At 30.0% G+C, this 22,928-nt stretch overlaps 1 protein-coding gene and 1 long non-coding RNA gene across 3 annotated transcripts in view; one reads left to right on the plus strand and one right to left on the minus strand.

Moving 5' to 3' along the window:
- The window catches only part of LOC143206535 (uncharacterized), a 553,256-nt gene that overhangs the window by 327,534 nt on the left and 202,794 nt on the right, over positions 1-22,928 (plus strand). The window lies entirely within an intron of this gene.
- On the minus strand, positions 654-22,366 carry SamDC (S-adenosylmethionine decarboxylase). 2 transcript variants are annotated; one of them, XM_076419126.1, is made up of 8 exons: positions 22,194-22,366; positions 21,896-21,982; positions 3,927-4,128; positions 3,561-3,794; positions 3,407-3,499; positions 2,662-2,682; positions 2,381-2,536; positions 654-2,157 (listed from the first exon to the last, which is right to left on the minus strand). In XM_076419126.1, exons 1-8 carry the CDS (start codon positions 22,316-22,318, stop codon positions 2,020-2,022), a joined length of 1,056 nt encoding a protein of 351 aa, XP_076275241.1. In that variant the 5' UTR covers positions 22,319-22,366; the 3' UTR covers positions 654-2,019. The 2 variants fall into 2 exon arrangements, with proteins under 2 accessions (XP_076275241.1, XP_076275242.1); XM_076419127.1 differs by lacking the exon at positions 2,662-2,682 and having other exon boundaries at positions 22,194-22,363.

A 22,928-nucleotide genomic window follows, 5' to 3' on the forward strand; every position in this document is an offset into this window, starting at 1 on the left:
CCATCGACATTTGAACGAATTCCAGAAGATAATGGTAAATTTATATTCATTCATCTAGTACTCGTCCCTTTTTTTCTTGTATATATTTATACTATATACGTATATTTATTTTTATATTATATTTTTATTGAATTTTATTTAATATTTTTTTTCTAGAAATTAAATTGTTTTTAATTTAAATTTCATGTTGGTCGATGAAAAGTCCATTAGGGCTGTCAATCAAATCTTACAGGTGCCTATAAGGGAAATTTAAACTGACCAATTAAATTACTTGAAACGGCGATTATAACCCCATCTATATATTGGACGGAGCGAAATTTTTCTCGAGAGATCCTATTGAGTTTTGGTCATCGTTGCACTCCTGATTATTATATTATCTTTAATTAGCAATAAAAAATATATTGATCATTAACCTATTTATATGAGTAAACCCTCATTCATTAGACAGATTTAATTTTGAGTAGGAATCAATAGAGAAAAATATTCTTTAAACATACTATTTAGACTTTTTACAAAGTAATCGCTCTTGGGTATAAATTTTTTTCTAGTCTGAAAAACCAAACAGCCCTATGATTTTAGGCATGATCTTGGCCATTTCCTCAATCCAATTTTTGAGTTTAGGAATCGAAAAGGCATTAAAAAAAAACTACAAAATTCTAATGTTTATTTATTGTTAAGTTTAAAATAGATTTATTTCATAACATTACAAGCGCGGAACTAAAACTATCCCAACTAGTAATTCAGTTTTCTTTTAATCTATTATATAAAAATTCCAAAAAGCGTCATAAGAATAATAAAGGGAGTATATGAACTAAAAAGAAATCGCCATGAAAATTAATGGCGACAACAATAGCTGTCCAAAATTAAACAATAATATCCAAAATATTATCGATACAACGAAAATATCAGATATATATTCATACATATAGTTTTGTCTAGTTATGTCTTATAGCCCTAAAACTTGTAATTTAAAGATCTAAAAAATATTCAATACATTTTTTGTGTCGGTTTCTAATAGAGCCCAATGGAACAATTATTTCTCGGAAAATATTTAGTGTCTATTCTAAATTCTTTTTACAACAATGGACCTTTACCAACCCTGATGGTTTTTAAAAATGGAACCAAATTAAAAGCACCGAAAATATTTGTGCACCTAACTTTTTGTACACTGTATTTTTGTATTTTTTTTCTCTAAAGGCCCCAAATATGGATAAATACAGTTTTTTTTCTTCATACACATATAAAACTCATTTTTAAAAAGATTTAGTTAAGGTATCTACTGGTATCAAGACATATATAGACAAACCTGTAAAGTAAGGAACGATATATGTTGTTCCTCGCTGTCTAATTTCTAGTGGATGAATTTTATATGTGTATGTGCCCCAACCATGTAAAGATAAGAACAAGCCTAAAACTTGCTTTACCATACATTAAAAGAGGAAGGAAGAAAACGAAATATTATATAAAACAGAATTGCGGATTGTTAAGATACCTACCGCCCAAAATAGGTGGATCATAGCGATCGGTATATACAACTAATCGTCAGCCTAACCCTCATAGGTTTAAGACAGACGCGGTCACTACGCTACCTTATCTGGGGCGGCTTTATTGTGATTCTCACGATATCTTATTTCGCCACCAAGAGAACATTACCAGGGGCGACTCAAAATCTGTAAATGTATAAACTGGTGAAAACAGGGTGAAGTAGATAAAGAAAAAGGAGAAAGGATCGAATGTCTCCCGGAATTTTGCCACATTGGATGAATCATTATGGAAACAAGCGCAAAATAAATTTTTGGTGGCGAATTTGATCTTGTGACGGCGTAAATTTTTTAAGAAATTCTGATAGAAAGAGAGGAATGTTTTGTCAGACATGAAGTTGGTGCTCAAGCGAGATATGTCTGCATAGATACTTGAAATGGAGCGCTTACTTTTAAGTGTATGACTGGAAAAGGAAAGGGAAGGGAAAATGACGGGAGAGGGGCAAGTTGCGCCAAGACGCAACCTATCCCGACACCCTCAGCTGGGGAATTTAGTGTAAAAGGCGTAGATCAAATCATAGTTTTTAAAGCTGCATTGTTGAATGTCACGGCGGTCCCACTTAGCAATTTGGTTAAGACAAAGAATTTCTTGTGCTGTAGCCTTGGTTGGAGAAACCTAAAATGTTGTTTTATTAATATGTTATTAACCTAAGTTTATATTTTAGAATTAATAAAAGATGATTTTACACAAATATATAGTGGACTTAGTTATTGGTAAAATTATTTATGCGTAATTAATTAAAATTGATCATATTGAAATCATACCAGTTATCTTTATAGGATGATATGGAAGTGGTTATTAATTTATAAATTGAAAAAACGTAAAAAAACATACTTACTTGATTGGTAAAAACAGTAACTGTAAATTTTCCTGGTAAGAAGGTATCCAATACCTTAGTGATTATTTCCTTGTATGAACTGCTTGGTATATTCGTTTCAAAGCTGACATAGGAGAAATCAGGTTCTGGAGTAATGTGAATAGTCATATAAGAACCCTAAGAACAAAAAACATTATTCCTCTATGGAGATATATACCAGAAAATCATTTGGCCAAAATAAGCTTACAAACACATGAATTTTAAGGCTATAACAGATTATCTCTCTATATCACTTTACTTACATCCGTCATTTCGATTAATTTCTGCATAGCATGAAAAAAAAGATAAACTATTTTATACATATTTTAATACATATATCATATTAAATATAAAATAAATTTATTAAGTATTGTTATACCATTTATATATAACTGTTTAATTTTTGATTGTTATTTTGTAAATATAAACATTCAGATTAAAACTGTGAAGCTGTCAAATCACTACGATATTTAGTTTGTAAGCTATAACCATTTAAAAGCTTTGTGAACAAGTGTGATTTCAGAACAATGGATAAAATGTCTTTCGGGTAATGACAACAAACTTGTTTTTGAAAAATAATGCCCAATAATGATATTAAAACCGAAATCTTCGACTCGGCACCTAAGTTATCAAACAATGATATTTTGTACTGTTGAACTGGAAAATGACCACATACAATAGTCGCCTAAACGTTGTTAATACTCAAGAAATTAATTAAAACGATATATTTATAAATAGTTGGAGTGAATGTATCACCTAATGAGGTATAACAGATATTGAATAAAATCTCTAGATAATATAAGGATTGACTGTATTAAACTGAAAATGATTTTGTTGAAAAATAAAATCTTACAGCTAAAAATCTCTGTTCTTCTAGATATGGAAAACTTCTTTATAGTTTCTACAGTACTTAGTTAAATTATTTGGAACAATTACATCGCTATTAGTTCTTTAGTAGAACTTTGTTTAAATACCACTTGAAACTAATAAAAGTTTTTATATACTCACATTTTTGGTCACTCCATTCATTGAATACCCACATGGTTCAAATAGGAAATCATCAATCACCATATTAGGAATTATCTTATCTATTCCAGATTTCTAAAAAATTGCAATCCCAATTAAAATGACTTATTATCGTTATGGTAGTTGTTTGACTTACTTTCGTCGCTTCGGTAGCATTTAGACATTCTTCCTTCGTAAATATTGCCATCACCTCTGGATCAAGATCGGTCATTAGAATTTCCAGAGTTTGATCTGGTTCAATGTCGCCAACAATCGAGTCCCGGTTTCTCCGGGGTAGGGGGTTTAATGTGTAGAGGTACCAACAATCTCTATTAACTGCCCCTAAACAATAAGCCGCCCCATCCGGAAATACAGCGTCCAAAAGAGCAACCTGAAATTATATTTAACCAGTTTATAGAGGTTTTAATTCCATAAAAAATTAATAAATATGTTTCAAAAATAATACTAAATATAATACAAGCTAATGATTCAGTAATATTAAGCTACATAAATTTACTATTACCTCTTGATCAAAATCTTGATGAGGGGTTACTTGCAGTTCCGGTCTTTTGTAATTCTTTCTTGAGTAGAACAAATCTTCCACCTCGGTGAATCCGGCATATTGTTCGGTTAAGAGAAGTAATTTTTGGAGACAAAGCAATGGCGTGGTAGTACCGCACGTTTTCAATATGAATCGTCGCTTGGATATAAACATGGAACTCTCACTATAACAAAGAAAAAATTGTAAATATATTGTTTGGGATTAGTCAGGTTAATCATTGGTGCTGGATTGATGGTAATGGGGGGGAGTGTTGTTTTTTCGCCTCTTTTGCTAGTATTAGTTTCTGAGAATTTAAACCCTATTGATGTATGGAATTTTGTGCTTGTATAAGGGCTAATGTGTAAAATCTCACAATAAATAATTACTTCAGTTGCGTTGGTAACCGGACTAGGTCTGAAGCGTAGTGTAGTCTGTGTTGTTAATCGGTGCATAAAGTCCGTTTTTGAGAGCTATATTAATAGTAGGTCCAGTTGGAATAAGACTATTCTATCTATTTAAACCTTCAAACGTCATATGTTAAACGTTTATGTTGTCCGAGCTATTAGTATGGGGTTTTTATTTATCAAAGATAAATCCTATTAATAAATTATTCTACAGAAGGCATCACAAAGTTAGAGGAGCGTTATAATATATTAATCATTCTTACTATATGTTTTTTCCAATTTAATTAGACAAGAGGCCTAATTGGGCAATAATCTATGTATTAAAACGTCCTAGACGTACGTCATGAAGTGGCTAGAATATAATGAGGAGATCTTAAATGGGCGACCTTGGGACCATATTATTTGCGCTTCAGAAAAACTAAAGGGCTGGAGGTATAATAAAAGGCTGACACTAACTGACAGATTTACCTTTTTTGTTCCTATGCTTTGGTCCGAAATTTAAACGGAGATCTTGGTGTCATTGGTAATTTGGTTTATAATATACACATAGATATAAATAGTAGAATTTCTCAATATATTTTGTACATTTTACATCGAAGTATTAGTACTCTATGAAATACGTTTTCACGATATCAAATTACATGTGTATCCATATAAAATATTGTGAAAATAACAGCTTTTTTAATTAATGTTGACTGAATGGGATATGTCTTACATACATAATATTGTCTTCACTTATTCCAGAATAATAAAATTTCCAGTATATTCCTATTTAAAATAATGTTATTGATCTAATGAAATATTTTTCACATTTATTGGATTCTTTTTTATTATATTTGGTATTTAAATGTTAAGTAGTATTTATATTGTTATTATTATGTGGATTTATTATTTTTATATATACATTTTTTTAATTTCTCGCTTGTAGCACTCTGTGGTTCTAAAACGCATAATGTCATAACTTTTTATATAGGAGATTGACTTCTATGTAAGACTATTAATCATTGTTTCATCACTTTGTTGAATTTTAAAGTTTTGTGTTATTTTTTAAAGAAATCAAAAAATAGTATAAAACTATTATGTTAAAAACTAAACCATATTAATGAACTTAATGGATTAAATGAACTTACAATGCACTGATTTAGGCATTTTTAGTTTTATAGATTGGTATGCATACAAAACAATCGACAATCCTAAATAAATATGTAAACATTTCAATTAGGATCTGATGAAAACTATTTTATTGTTAGAACATAAAATATGAAAATCTGGGTATAATATGTATCTTTTTCTATTGAATTAGAAGCGTCAAAGAGAATTAATCAAATACATAACTAATATTATATCTAGAATTGTATATATTTTTTAACTACACAATTAAAGAAACAATTTAAAAAAACGGGTTTTTCTAGCTAGTAGATTTATTGTTCAGCATATCTAAATCGGCCCTTTCCTTATGTTTGATATTACCTATATCAAGGTCGCTATTAGTTTTCGCGCTTCATCGTTATCAGATCCTATATTTTATCAGTTTTAACAAATATATTTTTGATGAAAGTAAAATATTACTTTTTTAATTGACTTAAAATATTATAAATATTAGATAACTTGCAGCCCAGCAATTTTAAAACCAGGATAGTTTTAAAAGGAATAGCCGAAATATTACTCCATTCTATTAATGAAATAGCAGTTGTGCAATAAGCAATAGTTACGTGTTATAGATTATGACAATGAGGAACAATCACAAATAGACTGTGTTTATCTAATGAACTAAGATTAATAGATATAGAAAAACGTATTTATTCCCATATCAAGGGCGAGATTATTAATTTATTTAATAAAATAAATCTAGGAAATAAGAAATCCCCCATGATAAGTCAATGAAAGCGATTAAGTCACTTCTATGTAACTAAAGTGGAATTTTGTTTTGTGCAAAATGCTGTAATCACTGCGTTTTGTAATCATTTCTAGTATTTTCCCGTAGTTATCCATTATTTAGCTTTAGAGTACTAGAAAAGAATTTCAAAATAGCACTAATATTCCAAGAGTTTGTTTATTGATATTGTTAAATTTTCGACAAACAAACATTTGTTCAGCAGGATTTAGAACTGTCAAAACTTCAATGTAATTATATTAGTAATGTAAAAAAACACGATGCTTTTTAATAACTATTGATTAGATTAATGTTGGAGGTTACCTTATATATTAACTATAACTTATGCTTACATATTGATATCTTTATTTTAGACGCCCAGGTCGTTTTATGAGAATGGCACGAAGTTACTTTTAGGGTAGAAATGATAGCAACTTAGAAATCACGGTGAAAACTAAAATTTTCCTTTTATACAAAGTTATGTCATTCTATCAGTCGATGAGGCTGTTAGTGCAATGCCATAGCTGCGTTGCTTCGTAAGGAATGCTATAGCATTTGTACTAAGCCACTTAATTGTATAAAATTCACAGCTATTCACTTCATAATTCATAATTAACATCCAAAATAAATGATTTTTCTGTTTTGGTTCTTGACTTTTTTAAGGTTTATTTACATAGAAGCGACGTCACATGACACCAACACTTTGGCGCGAATTTAATTCTGAAAATAAAATAAATATTTTTTCTGAACCCCCACAGCAAATAATATATTTTTATGAATTAGTAAATACATCGTTATCAAATAACTTTTAAAAAAATGGTTGCGTTCTTCAAAAATTAATGCTTGATAGCTTTTGAAAGCAAAATGGCGAACGCGCTAAATATTCTGTATATTAATCGCACTCTATGTATTAATTTAAGTTTATTGGTATGTTACGATAGATGATAAAAATCCTGAAATACTTCATAGTGATTAACGTGAAATAGTATTTGGAAGTAACAGAAGTAGCGGTACAAAACCAACTTTGCAACCTTAGAACGCCATTAAAATATAAAAATGAGTTCATATAACAACACAAGTTTGTACTCATCATGACGTGTAGAAAGATTGTATTCTTTAGCAGATTTTATTCATTCCTCGTCAAGAAGCTGTTGATAGCAAATCTAAAAATCTTATCTTCTTGAAACGAAATTGTTCTTTTTCTGATTGGGAAGGGGTGAAAGAGTCCTATATTAGTAACATAACACCTGACTTTATTTTGTAATTTGTGTTTTAAATAGATGACTTTTATTGATTCTAATGTAATTTTTATTTTAATTAAACCAAAGCATGTATTTTGCCAGATCTGATTAGAATATTATTAAACAATTATTGAAAATTAGCATGCCTATTTATCGAACATAAAAATTAAGGCCTCCAATTGTAATTTCGTTTTTTGATCTTGTAAGACTCAACAGGTGTTTTTAGCAGTTAAATATGTATATATTGTTAAAATGAAAACTGAATGAAAAACTTACATATAAGAGAGCATACAAAACCTTGTTTATATAAGTTAAAATAAAGGGGATTAGGCATTTATTTAATTTTTTTCGGTTTATCAGTTTTGAAAATTGTTTGTATATTAGCCAACGCGTTACTTTATAAATAACACTCTAAGTTGTTTGAAACTAACATTGAATATATGCCAGTATATTCAACCCGTTAATTCCACAGTATGACGAAGTGTTTCATCATCAACACCACCATCCACCGACAATGGAATATTTCGCGTGTTTAATCTTCAATCATGTTGTTTTTTATAATGAAACCAAATCGATCATCAAATAGTGTTAATTCATACACACCAAAATTAAGTATAAAAAACGCTGTACATTTTATTTTCGGAAGATCGGAGAGTCTATAAATAACGCCTTCTATTTAGGTTCAATTTAAAATACTAGGTTTTTATCAGAACGCGTGCGGCATATCGTCAGTATTTCGCTAACTTTTACAGATATTTTTATATCACAATTAATGGGCGTCATTTAATTTACACCTATCTTAGGGTAATTTTAGTAATAGGCTAGATGACTGCTTTTGAAAATTCACTTTATGACAATTATGCGTATTTTAACTGGAATAAAAGTTATTTCTGCAAAAAAAAAGATTTTTTGGGGTAAGTCATATGGGTCGGTGAATGGAGGTACAAGGAAATGAAACAGTGGTGTTTACATTATGTAACCGTTATTTATTGGCAATATAAAAAATTTAGAAAATATAAAATAGATAAAACGGATGGCAGCGTGTTACCTGGAGACGGGGCTTGGGCAGTCGACGGTGGCACATCTAAACCAAACAATGGTCGGTTACTCAATCCTCGTAATACCCTTCAATAACATCCCAGATAAACGTCACGGGGTTGCCAGCTATTCGTTATCGTGTTCTAGTTGTCGCTGCTGGCACCCCGCCCGTGTTCATCATCTGGGATTATATTTCTGGGTACTTTGTTGACCGTTATTCCACGATGTAAAATTCGACATGCCTCAAAGTCACTACGATACTCCCCTGCCAGAATTTTACATACAAATATTTTGAACAAAAAAAAATATAATGCATGAAAAGAGTTTTAAACATTTGGATATGCTAAATCAAAACGATTGTGGTTGGTGCGGTTGCGATCTGGTACGGCTGTTGATATCTTTCGGCCCTACAGATACCTGTCGCTGGCTTCATCGTCGCTTTGGCACTTGAATGAGGTCTATCGACGACGTTGAAAACAAGCTATTCTTCGGACAAGGGTAATCGACGCTGATGGAGGTGCGCTTGTTCGACGACGTGGTAGCTTACTTTATTCGATGACGAGACGTTGGCAATTCTGGTACCTCAGCGAAGACCTGACGTGTCTACGGTAACTGCAATCGGAACCTAGCTTCTGGAGCTGTTTTGTGACTAATCCGTAGTCACATACGTCACGGTAATTGAGAAAAAACAAATAACGACGGTATCCGACCGAAGCTGCCCAAAGCCTTTCTAATCAAAATGTCTGCCAATATGACGGAGACGGCGAGCGAAGGAAGACATTATGATTTAAACATAGCGCCGAAAGAAATGTTTAATTGTGTATTTTCGATCCAAGGCAGAAAAATATTGCAAGGCGGGAAACAGGTAATACAGTTTGAACATCGGTAGGATGAATTAAATTAAACTATTGATAACATTTGAGGTTAGGCCTCATTTGTTTTATTTATTATATATATAACTCCCTAATAATTTTGTCATATTTTCAGTTACCTCATAATTTACAAGATTCAAACGCCAACTAGGCAGGAGAAAATGGGCTTCTAACTGAACCCACTGAACATTCACTGCTAACTGACCATATATTTTCAAAATATAAAGAAAAATATTAAATTCAAACCCTTAACAAGTGTCAACCAATCTTATTATGGTTAGATTATGAACGGCCAATAACATATATCTGGTTTCTAGTAAATCAAATATTTCGATGGGATATACCTCACTAAGTTGTGGGGTGAGTTATACATATTTATTCGAATAATGCGATTTTATCAAGTTCTACGCCCCGGTATGTGTGTTATGGTAGACAGAAATTTCAAACAAATGTATGAACCAAGTGTTGCCACTGAAGTCAAGCAAAGTAAAAGAAACTATGCAGAGATCTAAGAATTCGTAAAAGAACTTGATATGTTAAAGTATGTCTAAATACATATTTTGTAAAGTACTCCATGAAGTACCATATGCTTATAAGATTGTTAGGTTGTTATTAAAATGATCTTCAAAATTACAATTGGTCGATTTTATTTATCCAAATATTACAAGGTAATTTGATTAATAAATAACAGTGTTGATAACATTTAAGATTGAACCTCATTAGTATCTGTATCTTATTATCCAATTATCATCATAAAATTTTTCGGTAGGTTTGCCATGGATACAATCTTGAATTGTCTTAGCAAATATAGGCACTTGATTTCAATAATACTATTCTTACATTTCCGAAGTTGTTATTTCGCTATTATTGGGTACTCTTTAGAGTTATTACCTATATTTATTAATTTTCTTGTCAAGTGTTATACTGTAAATATTGTTGCCTAATGTTCTTCAATATTCTACCACATTTCATAGGTAATCTGTCTGGAATACACACAGAGTTCTATAAAAGTTCCACTTATCTTAATCGATTGTGGACAAATTTAGGTTACTTGCCTTGATAAATCCCAGTTCAATTTTTTCATTCTTTAATTTTTTCATCTTTTCTTTCCATTGGTTGCACAAAACTTTTTTTTAACTAAGAAAATATAAGATAAATAATCAAAATAAAATCGAAGCGCGCTAAAAAGTTTAAATTTTGGATTGCGAAAATAACGGTTACAAAACGAAAAGCTACGTCAATGTTTCGTAGTGCTTTTGATAGGTGTTTGACTTAAAATAACGCATTTGGAAATGTTGTGTTTTTATTTCTGGTAAAATATTAGTAATCCCAATTCTATGTATTTTTAATGATCTCTCTATGGTATACTATTATTATAAATCACTATATTTGTGTTTTTTTATTGCACTCATTTATCCTATTTATACAAGGAAATAAAAGTCATTAGGGGGGTCGTTATCACATGACCGAGGAAAATAAACAAGCAAATGGATGTCGGTGAAAAATAAGGGCAAGACGTGACGATTTCCAGCGTCGAAATTAATTTTAGCGTGGTCCAGCGGCGGCTCCCGTTCTCCCGATCTTATCGATTTTGCGAACGGCAAGGACAAGGTCAGGACGCGTTCGATGTTTTCCGTCTCTGTCACTTTGGTGATCGTTTCGGTGCCTCCATATGTTGCAACTTATTTCGTCATTATATGATGTCACATTGAATATCATTTTAACACTGCCAGTTGTTTGTATATAAAGCAAACAAACGGTCTTTTGAAGGTAGTAGAGTGAATTAAAAAATGTCTATCGTTTCTTTTAAACGTTTTATATTCGAAGGAAACAAATATATGTGTTGTTTGGTTATACAACCAGCTAAGAACAATTTATGATTATCATTTATTATGAAATTATGAGTTTTTGATAAAAATTATATGAATAAATAAAAAATATATGATTGACTAATTTTTATATCAATTTTTTTTACAAAACTGAATAGGTTCTTGTAGATAAATTATGCGGAAATTATCTACAAGTGACAGTTAATAAGAGCTATGTTTGCAGGATGTTCCACCATTTCTTTTGTATCAAGTAATTGTGCAAAACATTTATAGAGCCAGTGTTCTATGAACGGCATGAAGTAGTAATCTGTTGAATATAGTGAGTGGGATAAGTGGGATAACATATCTCACTTCAACTTTTTTAAGTAATGTAATCATGAAATTTTCCAGCACAATTATCGAAAATATGACGGATATCATGTCGATATCAATTATGCCAGTATTTTAATTCGGTTAAAGCAGGTGGTTCCATTAAAAACACAGCACGAATAGTCAATGAAATTTGAAAAATGAAATAGTCACGAATAGTCAATGTATATTCAATGAAACCAATAGTGGTCAACTATAGGTACGCCAATTTTTTCGGCTTAGAATTGAATTTAGAATTTTATATTTTTTTTTTTTAGATATTAATATCTAGAATTTTAGAAGTAGTAATATCGATCTTTTTTTGATATTTCTCCCCTCCGGTAACAGGGTGAAAATTAGGACTGAAAAAGATCTATGTTAAAATCTAGAGGTTTTGAAATAAAATATCGAATGATCTACAAGTGATATATAATACGGCCCAGACTATCCGGTCATTTGTCTTTTTTGACTAGTCGAATGGTGAACGACTGATTTTACTATTTATCAATCAAAATTTTGTTCTTTTTATTCTATTATATTAATAAATAATCTTGAAAAATAGAGCTCCAAAGTGCTGCTATAATAATGTACCACATATTGTTATATGCGACATACATGTAAATTCTATGGAAGCATAAATTCGGCACATTATTTTCAAGGTCGCGGTTATGACAGAAGAATCAAAACACTAAAAAACAGTCAAATGAAACTAGTCGGACCTAAAATAGCGACTGAAAGAACCGAAAGTAAAAAAGTAGTCTGATCTATTAAACGGTCGGTAGTTCCCCCCAACGCTAGTTATGAATATTCCATTTCGATGTGGATGGCTCTTCTGGATTATCCCATGTATTTTTTTGCTTGAAGTTGTAGTAGTAGAGTGGGCAATCATCACCAGTTGAAGTGAGCAATAGAAAACTCTCCTTTTTCGCCTGGCAAGTAATGAAACCACAATGTTGAACGGGTTCGAAATATTTCAGCCAATTTGTGTAAGCTATTTTCACTTCATTTGTAACTTTCCATAGCATATAGCGCCTGAAACAGCTGATTTATCAAATGCTAAACTTTTAAGATTAAAATTCCTTTCAGAGTTTAAGTGCAAAACTGTTTTGTTCAACGTTTTGTGCCACTAACATTAAAAGCACCGCTTTCAGAACATTGAAATCAAAACTGACAATTGGGATATTACGGAGCAGCACCATCAAATCAAATTTTGATTGTTCCGTGATTACCCTCTCTATGAAGTATGAATTAAATACAATAACTTTAATCAATTTTGCGGTTCATTAAACATTTCTGTTTTTTTTTAACATATTTGTAAATTTTTGTTTCGTCAAAATATTAATTAAAATGTCCAAATCTAATTAGAATAATAAGAAGAATAGAAATAATAAAGAAGCCTTGATCTTGTTAAAAACCTATTGCGTTTTAGACCTGGGTATTCCAGAAGATGCGATTGATGACAGAAAATTTCTATGTTTAAGATGAACCTCGCTCTGGCAGGCCAATCGTTGAATAGGTGAATGGAATTATTAAAAATATCGTAAAAAAAGTAGATCGACATATTTCATCGCCAAACATCGACCCTAAAAGGACGTTGAAGGACAAAGAAACTCCATAAAACCTTGGCAAGCCCGCCCCATTGGAAATAAATAGTTCATCATGAGCTGCTCAAATCTGCTCAGTCCATCTCCCATCACAGCTAGGGTAGACCAGACATATATTTAGTGACTTAACAAAAACTGCTGGTTAAGGGAAGCTTTGATGTATCCACTATATAGCCCGGATCTTGACCCCTTTGGAGTGCTTGTTGTTCACTGTAAAAATTTAATGGTGAAATTCGCTTTAAAAGCCGCTTGCGAGAATCTTGGCTGGGTTTATGGTCTCACCGGAAATTCATGTAAACAAGTTCGTTTTGAAAAACAAGAAAAAAATGTTGTATAGCCAGTATTCTATGGACGGCATGAATTAGCAACTTGTTGAATATAGTGAGTAGGATAACTCATCTCACCTCAGCGTTCCTAGGTGTTTATACAACCATGAAAAATTATTTCGTTATACCTTTGTATTCGTTATATCATGTATATTCAATGAAACCTATAGTGGTCAATTATAGGAATGCCGGAAAATATCTATATTATTGACAGATATATTTTCAAATACCATTAAGTTTGAAAAAGAATATCAAACTTTAAATTTTAGATTTCTTCCCATCTACTCCAGTTTGTTTTTTGAAGGAAATATCGATATTAATACCTAGAATTTTAGTAGTAGAGTATCCAGCTTTTTGAGATTTCTCTCCTGAAAAATTAGAATGGGAGTGGAAAAAGATCGATATTAGAATCTAGAGGTTTTGAAGTAAAGTATCAAAATTTTTTTTTAGAATTATCCTCCCTTCTTGAGACGACTTTGCCTTGCAAAGAAATATTGAAACCGACATATCGATAGACTATAGTCTAAAAATATTATATATATTATAAATATAAGTTTAAACTTAAATATAACTAGCCCGTAAGTAATGTTTCACTAATACTCACGTTCAAATTTATTGTAAACTGGTCTCGACGTTTTTGTTATTCAATCTAAATGAACATACAGCGTTGCCGAAGCAATAGACTGAACTTTTAAACTGGTGATGTTTGAGTAAATGAAGGTTAACCGTCCACATACAATCAAACTGCATATAGTAACAATGGTAAGTTTCTGAATATAATATTCTGCTGGAATGAGAATACCGGAAAGAAAATAATTCGATTTGAAGCAACAAAATATACATACAAAATATTGGTTGCTGCATAAACAAGGTTTAAAACCTATATGCTGCTGTTTCATTAAAAGTCTCTGAAAGTTATAGCTTTCTGATAGAGACTTAACGTGAGCGTATTCCAACCACAAGAACATGTGAAACGTGGTTTGGACAATTGAAATGTGAATGAATTTGATAGGAAATAAATCAAATATTGAAAGATGGATGTGATACCCATACCAGGACTTGAAATACAGGTAATTAGAAAATGGAAAAACCCTCAGTCAAATGCTGCTTCAAAGGTATGAAATGAAGTTATTTGTGCATCGAATAGTAACGGATGATGCAAAATGGCACAGCCGTCCCATCGACTGCAAGACCAAATCACTGTATGATGGGCCAAATTGGTATTGTTTGTTATGAAATGTTGAAACCTGGAGAAACAAATTCGATAGTGACTGCTTCAAATTAGATCTAGATCTGGCTCTATCTGTTTCCAGCATCACCGATTTCGACGAAATTAAAAAATGAATCGAATAATTTAGCTCAAAGGACAATATGGCATCCATAAATTGTTAGAGAGGTGGGCAAAATGTATAGAATCAAACAGCCAATACTTTGGAAAAACAAATTTTAACTCTCCACAGATTCTCTTCAGCGAAAAAAAAAACAGAAACTAATTACTGACATACCTATGAACTAATAAATAATTAAGACTAATATTTAAGACTACTGGGTGAGTCGTGCCTTTACCTTATAAATTTTGATAAGCTAGATTAAATGTTTGGAATATATAAACGCTATATGAAAAAAATGATTAGATAATATTTATGAAATTTTCGGCGTTAATTTTATATAATAAATAATAAAATTAACAGAAATTGAGTTTTGTGTATCAAAACTAATAAAAATAATGTTCTAATACATATTTATAAAGCTAATATTACAATATCAATAATTTGCAACTCTTTATGGTATTCATTATTCACAATTAAAAAATACATTACTAACATTTGTGGTTATTTATTAAATGTTGATTTTTATCTATTCATGTGAGTTATTATCATGAGATATATCTTTAAAGAAAGGTATAAACGTTTATAAACATGAGGAATACAAAGGGTGTAATATAAAGCGTTACGAGCTGTTAAAATCGAATGAAATTGTTACTGCACATATCTGCCGACGTTAATTGAACAATGCTCGGGCACACAGTGCAAGAGTCGGGAAGGTTACACTGCTGGATCTGCAGCTGCGCCTACCGCACTTAACAGACATATTAATGTACTGATAACAATTGATGATCCAGATCATCTATAGAAAATCCTAAGCAGAAATTGAAAAGTCCCCGGCCTGACATATAGATGGCGCTACTATAATTAAATCCATGTTATTTAGCCTTCAAAAGATGCATGTATAAATTTGACAACTGTTGGATCATTACCTTGTGAATTATAGCATTTTAAGTGAAGCAACTTTTGTTATTGTGAAAAAAAAACGGATAAAAATGATTTCGGGTGTTGATAAAATATTGTTTTTTGAAGGGAAAAAATACAGTTGAATTTTCATTGACTACCTTGAAAAAGGAAGGACCATCAACAGCGACAATTACATAGCGTTATTAGACCGTTTGAAGGACATTTGAAGAAAAAAAAGTGCTGCTTCACCAAGACAATGCACCGTGTCACAAGTCAGTTAAAACGATGGCAAAAATCCATGAATTGGGCTTCGAATTGCTTCCTCATCCACCATATTCTCCGGATCTGACTCCCACCGACTATTTTCTGTTCTCAGATCTCAAAAGAATGCTCGCTAGGAAGAAATTTTCGTCGAATGAAGAGGTGATCGTCGAAACTGATACCTATTTTGCAGCAAAGGACAAATCGTACTACAAAAATGGTATCGAAAAGTTGGAGGGTCATTATAATCATCCTTGAAGGGAATTATGTTGAATAAAAAAAACTAATTTTGCCAAAAAATGTATTTTACTATGGTAGACTGGGGACTTTTCAATTGACCTGTTAAAACTCAAAGTTGATGCGACAACATTGCGATGTTTTGGCGTCATAAATTTAGATGACGTGAGTTTACTGTTTTATTGAACGCACTATACACCAAATCTACTGTTCAGCTGCGAGATATGTGAGATATAGTTAAGAGTTAAAATGTAAAGTTCATTTCAGACTTGAATTAGACTTTTGATGATTTCGTGTATTGACGTCATGAAGGTCTTTAATGTATTGCTTATTGCAATTTGTTTTAGATCAGACAATATTTATTATCTTATTTTACTCTAGTTAAAAAGAGATGCAATACTGTCTAAGGCATCCGAACATGTAACCGAGCCTACAAAAGCCAAAGCAAAATTTTTCAAAACATTAGTTATAATAATTACAGTAATAATTTATAATGACTATTAAACCGCAAACGTTATTTTAGCGCTTTGCCAAATTTGTTAAATTTCAAATTGCTGCTTATTATTAGTCTGGTTGAAAATGTTTAATTGGAAGATAGTGAGAGTCAGAAACAGACTGCGTCTCTAATTAGTTACTTCAAACAGGAAAGAGATAATAAAAAATGATAATTAAGTCCCCTTTTGGCAGTAAAATGCGTTAGAGAGGTAAGTATTAATACTCTTAAATAGTAAGTTGCTGCGGTTTTTATTGAAAATATTTTTAGCATGTTGCAGCTGCACATAATTTAGTATGGGTACAGTAACTAAAATATCTAAAAAAATTAAAAACAATACAATATTGTGCAGGTGACAAATCAAGATCATCTTGATATTAGCTCTATAAGAGATCAAATATATAAAATGTATACAACCAGTGAGTAGTTTTTTCATTATAAACATAATTTAATATAATTATTTCAGAGTAAACTGTTAGTTTGGAACGTAGCGATAAAATACTTAGAGAACTTTCTTTCATACATTGTTGGATAATATAGGATTTAAATGGTGTAAACATAACCCACGAAGAAGTCTAATTGAACTGCCAGACAACGCTTTTAAAAGGACATACTTTTTAAAAAAATAATAAAATCAAGGAAGACTATTATTTCAATTTTTTTATTTAGATGAGACATCGCTATTTCAGAATAAGACAGATACCCATCCCATGGTCATTCATGGGAAGATGATAATAAAAATAATAAAAATATCGTAGACAATAAAGTTGATGGAAAAATATAAACGTCGGAATAAGAGTTGATCAGGTTTTGTTAGTCACAACATTTATTAATAATTCATTGCAGACATATTGTTGTCCATGCTGGTAATAGGGATGGTTTTATTCCTGACACAGACACTCCTAAAGAACTTGAAGGAACCATTCAGTTATTGTTATGGACCATGCACTGGTAGAGAAGATCCCAACAATTGCATCGACAAAGGCTGAAATGAAGGAATGGCTTGGAATACATACATTATGTTTTGAAGAGTGAACTTTTACAAGCGTACAAGATAAATATGCTCCCTAATGAAAGTAAAATACATTATTTGGATATACAATTGTTAATTGGGTAGAGTGAAAAACCATAAAAAAAAACCATATTGTATCTGGTTAATAACGTTCCCTATTGACCAATAGACAATTATAAGGGTTTTTAAATGTAAATATATTATCAGGCAACCATAAAACCTGATCAAACATTAATTGCCAATTTGCCAGGGAGACCCAAACATACCGTCATAAAGTTATAAAAGTGCAGATATAATAAAAACGGTATACCGAGATATAAGTATTAGAATTTTCTAAACATGACTAACAATTTAACTAATTTATCTCTCTGACATCTTGAACAAATATTTTTTACAATATCGATTTATACATGGTAATGCTGAATGAATTTGATGTCGAATATGAAAAACGTAGTGGTATATAGAAAGACCATGAATCGGAATAAACAAATTGTCGTTATAGAATTAATATGATCAAGCTCTATTGTAACAAACATCCTTGCCTATGATACCTATAGTGAAATGTTTAAATCGAAATACCCACCCTTCTAATTTATGTAAAAACCGTCAAAATGTATTTGTCCACCCTACATAAGAACATTTTATTGGGATAATTAACAATACAATAGTGTATATTTTGATATATCCTATAAAATGAAAGAGTTTAAATTTAAATTTAAGAAATATCAAAAATTATATTATTTCCATCTAGTTTTATAAAAACGACTTAATATCAAGAAGGTCGCATAAAGAATGAACAACTAATTTTGGAAAATTATTGCCTCATTGATCCTTCACTAATACTGCTTCATTGAGAATTTTAAATAGCTAAATTTATGATAAATTATGTGTAAAGTGTCCAGATATATTTATTACTAATTTTATTTGAAAGAAAATCTATCGATTACCTAATAAATAATTATTTATAAAACTAGACTTTTGATCATTGAGAAACTAAAATAAATAACAATTATATAATTTAACCCTAAAAAACTGCTGGATGTGATCTTGTAATTGGATTTTTTTTGGAATTCATATCTAATTGAGAAAAAAGGAACTCCTAGTAATAAAAGTATTACCCATATTGAATGCAATATTACGAATAAAATAAGTTACTCACAATATTATGATTTTCAAACGCGGAAAAATCTGAAAAAGTCAGCACTTACTACATGGTTTCAAACAATAATAGTATTATTTTTAATAGATGATATTTTATTTCAGAGCATTGCTTTGAGTTTATTAGTAAGAATAACAGGTTGATAAACCACATAAATCAAAACCTACATAAATATCCAGATATTTCTCAGTACATCCCTAGATTTGAGCAAAGTGTTATATACTAAGCTGTATATTAAACTAAATAGGTTTTTCTTTCATTCGTCCGGCTATATCTTCAGATAGTCAGTGATAAAATACAACTGTTACTGAAAACTTCGTACATTGAAGTCAAAGAAACAAAATCTATACAAGTTATTTTTATCACTCCCATAACATGCCTACCAGTGTATATTAACAACTTCCCCCAGGGCAGATGCCAACTGCTGGCCTAACTTAGAAAGACACATTTGCAAAACGAAAACTACTAGTCACTTATAAAATAATCAACAAAATAAAAGGCACCTATTGTCTGCTAAGCATATTGTTGAACCATAAAGGTGATAAAAAAACAATAAAAAATAATTTCACAAAATTTGTATAACAAATAATTATTTTAAAATAAAAAGAACAAATTATCTGTATAATGGCTTGTTCAATAAGTGATGCTCGAGTGCTGTTAGGTTCGTCGTTTTGCTTTTATAGACATGTGTAGATCAGGTAGGCCATGTTGTTAACATTTATAGCTGTTGAAAGTTGGCCTGTCATAGTATTTTTTTACAATCAATCAATATGTTGATTAAATAACTCATGTTGCCACCTTTTTTACCGACTTATTCACTTCCAGTTGAAATTTTTTTTTTATTTTCATTTGGATGATCAGCGAGGCGACCAGATGATAATCCAATTTCATATTAAGATAATATTCTGTTAAAAGAGTTTTTGAAGAACTTTCTATTAGAAAGAATTCATCCATGATGTAAATATAGTAAATAAACAAGTAGTCAGAAATAGATCTGAATTGCTATTTCAATATACCGAGTGAATTAAAACATGAAACAAATTTTAAAAAATTAGCAAACTATAGATGAAAATTGACTATCGACCATCAGCTTCAATTGTAATCTGTAGTAGTGTTATCGCGCAAAAATACCTTAGAAGGCTTTTTAGCATAATTAGTGAAATTATTCGTTATTTTAACAACGGAGTGTATTGCATTGTTTGAATATAATTGGTCTTTCACGTGTATAAATGACTGTAGTCATCTTGATTCTATTTATTATTATTCTCTATTTATCATTAAAATATATAGCGTGTGATAAATCTGTTCAAACAAAATATATTAGAAATACTACCAGTACTACTCAGTCATAGAGTATATCAATACTCAGTGCCTTTTTAAGACTGCTTGGCTCTAAATATTTTATTTCAGGTTAATTTAAATTTTGATAAGACTGATATTCATTGAACAAGCATTAAAAATTCTATATTTTAAATGTATCTGCTTGAAGGACAATATTGAATAAGAAACTGTTCTTATTGATAAATATAATTTCAAGTAGATAAATATCAATATAAGAAATAGTTGTATTTCACAAATTCCATTATATTATCATAGATATTGTAAAAAATGTTTTCAATAAATGAATAAAACTGTGAATAAGTAAAAATCTTATTTACAGAAATAATATTTAAATTGTACATTAGGCATTAAAACCAAATCATAATAAGACCTATTGGTTATTAATTTGTTATTCAAAATTCGATAATGAATATAACTTATTATTTTATGTTTACTATTATTTTATAATTGACTTGAAACACAAATAAAACATATTTCTAATATATATATATATATATATATATATATATATATATATATATATATATATATAAATAAGTATATATATAATTTCTTTACTTTAAATATATTTGTTAATAAAATATTCATGAAATAAAATTATTAGTGGGTTTAAATTTTTTTAACAAATCCAGAAAGTGTTTACAACTTTATATAACAAGGTCTTGTCTCCAGGGACACTACAGTGAGATAACAGGCTCTTAGTAAAATTGATAAGAAATAATTGTTCCTAAATGGATGACAAAACTTTTTTCTTAAATAAATGACCATTCTTATCACTGATGTTGTCTCAAGTAGATAAGGTCAACGCTGAATTAAAATCAAGGAAGAATATAAAGGCTAGAGAAAAGTAGTGAGCTATCGAAACAAAAAAAAAGTTTCATCCTATTAAAAGTAATTAATGAATTTATATTAGTATTGTCTTGTCTATTACATAGTTACATTTGATTTTTACATAAAACACTTTTAATAGTAGTTATTAGCTTACATTCAAAAAGTATTAAAAAAATAAAGCTAGAATATTTGCGATATCAATAATGATTTTTGGAATAATTTAATACAATAAATTCAAAATATTAAATTAAAATGATTATTAAAAAGTGTATTGTATTATATATTTAATATATATTAATGTTATTTATATATGTTCATTATATATTAATGTACTCGAAAATCCATAGAGTTAATTTAAACCATATTAATTTTGAATAATTAAATCGGGAATATATTACATTTAAGAATCAATTATAAGCGTTTATAAAATGTCGTTCAAGGAAATCACATTTAAACAAAAAAGAGCACCAGAATAGGTCAACGTTCACGATAATCTCCTTAATCTGACCTTTAAATAGCTCTAGTGAAAATTTATCAGCAATTAATTTCGATTAGCCAACAAACAAAATTTTCTGATTAAGAACAGAGAAGACATCGAGACAAATACTCGCGACAAAGCGCGCTTGATATCAAATAATTGAATACATTTCAAAAATAAATATGCAAAATTGACCATTAGTCGCGTTAAAAAAGAATTGTTCCTATATATAGACAGAGTAATTTTTTATTAATGATGAATTCAAGGCTATTTTATTGTATAATTTTTATTATTGGTAAAATAGTGCCGCATATCGAGCAGCTGATGCTGGTGATATATTAAATGAAATACATAATTAAATTTATGCACTTACCTCAAAACGTAGGCATCGATCTGCTCATTTTGCACAAAACTTATAATTTCGCACCGCACGATCTTCATTAAAGACTCCAATTTTGATCTACACAAAAAACGATATAATATTAACATACAATCAAAATTGAGACACTGCCAAAATTACTACAACGAACTGTTCCAACAGTATCAGCTGACGCAAATTTCTAACGCCCTTTTATTACACTATTTAAATATGAGCAGAAATCAATGACACTTTAAAAACTCGTTATCCTAACCTAGATTAAATGCCGGTTGTCAAGACCGTATCTACTAACCTTGGTATTTTGCGTAAGTCGGAGGAGTCATTGCCATCGGAGGTGCTAAACCATATTTCCAACAGTTTCTCTACCCCTTCAAAAAATTGGTCACTGTCACTCATTATTGTTTCATTTGAAGCCATAACGCACTCTCAACGGATCAGAATATTATGAAACCAAAATACAATAATTCGGCTTTTTGTCTCCCTCATAAAGTGCGCGCGCACTGCTGGTCAAGTAGCGCGCCCGAATATATATGGAATGTTTTCTATATTTTTGTTTTAGTTTTTATAACTAAAATTTGTCTTATAGAAATAAGTTAACATTAAAATTATTCCATTGTATCATATAAATGTTTTAAGTAAAAACTTTATATGTATATAAATTTACCCTTCGATAGACAAAGTAATGAACAAATAAACAAATAAAATTGATAGGGTTATTAGATTATATCTTAGTTATATTCATAACATATATATATATATATATATATATATATATATATATATATATATATATATATATATATATATATATATATATATATATATATATATATATATATATATATATATATATATATATATATATATATATATATATATATATATATATATATATATATATATATATATATATATATATATATATATATATATATATATATATATATATATATATATATATATATATATATATATATATATATATATATATATATATATATATATAACTATACTCTATGATTCAGAA

This window comes from Rhynchophorus ferrugineus, unplaced genomic scaffold (assembly GCF_030347505.1).
Source record: "Rhynchophorus ferrugineus isolate W39M unplaced genomic scaffold, kcgeb_rfMv2 rfM1, whole genome shotgun sequence".
In the NCBI taxonomy this organism is placed as follows: Eukaryota; Metazoa; Arthropoda; class Insecta; order Coleoptera; family Curculionidae; genus Rhynchophorus; species Rhynchophorus ferrugineus.

Bases quoted from the DNA above. Each gene is read 5' to 3' on its own strand.
- SamDC (XM_076419126.1), bottom strand. From the start codon at position 22,318: ATGGCTTCAAATGAAACAATAATGAGTGACAGTGACCAATTTTTTGAA. The intron at 4,129-21,895 runs GTAAGTGCATAA...TCTTTGTTATAG, and splicing joins ATCGATGCCTACGTTTTGAG to TGAGAGTTCCATGTTTATAT. The intron at 2,158-2,380 runs GTAAGTATGTTT...ACAACATTTTAG, and splicing joins TTACTGTTTTTACCAATCAA to GTTTCTCCAACCAAGGCTAC.